This window comes from Entamoeba invadens, assembly GCF_000330505.1.
Source record: "Entamoeba invadens IP1 unplaced genomic scaffold scaff_1105074726207, whole genome shotgun sequence".
In the NCBI taxonomy this organism is placed as follows: domain Eukaryota; phylum Evosea; order Mastigamoebida; family Endamoebidae; genus Entamoeba; species Entamoeba invadens.
The window spans coordinates 105,742-108,586 of NW_004440419.1; the positions used below are offsets into that span (position 1 = coordinate 105,742).

The 2,845-nt window shown below is 29.7% G+C and overlaps 1 protein-coding gene across 1 annotated transcript; it reads right to left on the minus strand.

Annotated features, from left to right (window-relative positions):
* Positions 1–1,654: 1,654 nt before the first annotated feature.
* EIN_191220 (hypothetical protein) lies at positions 1,655–2,215 on the minus strand (the record flags this gene model as incomplete). The annotated part of the gene is made up of 1 exon (XM_004257065.1): positions 1,655–2,215. The coding sequence occupies one exon, from the start codon at positions 2,213–2,215 to the stop codon at positions 1,655–1,657; it is 561 nt and encodes a 186-aa protein (XP_004257113.1).
* Between the last annotated feature and the right edge of the window lie 630 nt (positions 2,216–2,845).

Sequence of the window (2,845 nt, forward strand, 5' to 3'; positions counted from 1 at the left end):
ACAAACACCATTTTATTAATTTAAAAGAGTTGTAACACTCAACATATTGAAATTCGACGTTGTTAGATATTTTCAGTTCTCTTCTCGTGGAATTGGAAGACAATACGAGTACTACCCTTCGATGTTTTTAGTATCACTTTGGTAGAACCCTTCATTGCATTGGACACAACCATATTCACGACTCTTAACACAATTCAATTCGGAAAATCAACACACCAATTATCAGTGACTAATAAATGGTGCTGGGAACATTTTATACATTTTGTTTAAGAACAAATTTCACAATTGTTATATGTGCATTCAAAATACTTCCTTTTCACCATTTTATTAGACAACAAATTACAAATAACACATTTCGTTGTTTATTGTGACACAATTCTCATCTGTTATACACCGAAAGTTATCAACATCATAAACGAAAATTTCTGCACAATTCAGTTGTAACACATTATCATTCATTTTTATACATTCAGTTTTTGTAATACGAAAACTCTTACACTCGTTATCATTGAGATATTCATTATCTTCACATGGATATGACATTGTTTCAAATTACATACAACAAAATGATTTTTGAACGCAATCCATTTTTGTTTGTGTATAGTCATTTTGACAGTTGAGACATAAACTGCTCGTTTGGGAACTCTTCTTATATTTACAATAAACAATTTGTATCTTTTTGCCTGTATTCATTAATATTTGATTGATACTATCACACGATGTTATTAAAACATGATAATCACAATTTCCCAATGCTACACATGTTTGATTTGATAAGAAATGGTCGACTTGGCATTCAAGGCAAACATCTTAAGAAAGTTGTATAATGTTATTGGGTGTATTCGACACACAAATACCTTTTATTTGACTATAAAATTGATTATTGTCTCATACAATATAGTCTCTATTAGAAGATACTTTGTATGGAGGATGACGTGTTATACATTTGGGTTTACCCACTGATACAGTCGTACATTCTTGACAATATTTAGTAGAATTGGAACATTGTGTACATCCTTTTTTTAAATTCTTAAATGAACCTTTTTCACAAGACATACATTCAAATGTTGAGGAAATATAAAACGGGTCTTTAAATTTGTACATTTCTTTGTCGTTGTACTACATTAATTACAATTTTGTTCTATTATGTTAAATAGCACCCAAATGTGAGACGATTGATCTGAGTAGTAACCATAAACACAATCGATGCAACTTCGTGTCTAATGGGATGCACATGTTTTAACAGTGTTCATCAAATGATGTGCAATTCACACAACTCTGTGATTCCGGTTCTGTGAAAACGCAATTTGACAGGCAACAGGTGCACATTCCACTTGTAGTGTTGCATTGTGTGTTGAGTCGCAATCTTTGCACGTTTTGTTAGTTTCGTCTGGATATTTCCCGTTTGTGCAAAACACACACTCTCTTTTGTCGGGTGCACACAAAACACAACAAGATGTTACATTTGGTGCATATCAGCGATGGCGGTGTTGTTGGCATATAGTTTGTGTCACATTCAATGCACACCACCGCTGTGCCATCGCACTTCCCGCCACACTTGATGTCGCACAGTCTGCATTAAATATTTAAATATTAAAAAATACACATTGTTAATGTGTATTTTAATTAAATTACAATACATCCCTTTTTATTTTTATTTGGTTGCATCTTTTGAAATGTTAATTATCACATCTTCAAAATTGATATTTGTTTTAATATTTATCACCAACCCTTGGAACATTTCTATAATGTTAGTATTGTTTTTTGCTGAAGTTTCATAAAACAACATTTTCCATTCATCAGCAACTTTTTTGGCATCATTTGTAAACACTTGTCTTTCTAACTCCAAATCGCACTTGTTCCCACACAATACAATCGGAATGTGTTCACTTAAGTCTTTTTCAAGAACTCTGTATATATAATTTCTAAACATATCAACATTTAAAAAGGTTGTATTTGAAGTGATAGAATAAACAATGACAAAGCCATTACTGGATCTAATATATTCTTCATAAAACATTGGAAACTCTTCATCTCCTGCTGTGTCCAATACGTCAAGTAAGACCATTTCTCTGTCAACAAAAATGCTTGTTCGATATGAATCTTGGATTGTTGGATCGTAATTTTCTTCAAAGTAGTTACAAACAAGTTGTATAGTAATTGACGACTTCCCAACACCTTGACAACCAAATATTATTATTCTGATGCGAGACATTTCTGTTTTGTTTTTTTAGTGACACCAAACACTTTTTATAAAAAAATGAAACTTTTTAAAAACATGGTGAAGTTTGTATTTATAGACTTTATTAACAAGATAACCTTAAAATTACTAAAATTACTTAGTAATTTGATGAACAAGTACAGTCAAAGTCGCTTATTTGTGGGTTTTCTTGCATAAAAAGCTGTCTATTTGTAGGTTTTGCTAAGAATTTGGAAGAATATTCTTTGATTTATTATAATTATCAAAAATTAATAAAAATAACCATATTCTTAAGTTTTAAGTCTTTTTATAAAGTCTGTTTGTAATATGTTGTTCACTTAACAAAAATTTACACAAAATAAGCCTTAAAAAATAGTAATTTAAAAAAAGTTGTAAAACTAAATAAAATCAAAAATAGTGTTTTTGGAGATTTTTCAACAGTTTCCCGTAATATTACAATTTTAATGGTCCCAAATTTTTATTATTACCTTTTTAAGACTGAATTTATATAATTACATACTTGGGACTAAAGTTTCGACGAATACTAAGGTTTCGTTTTATTATTTGAATACTATTTAAATAATAATGAACAAACTTTTTAATTATTTTCAAAAAAACTTCCAAATATAAATGTTATATTTAGTT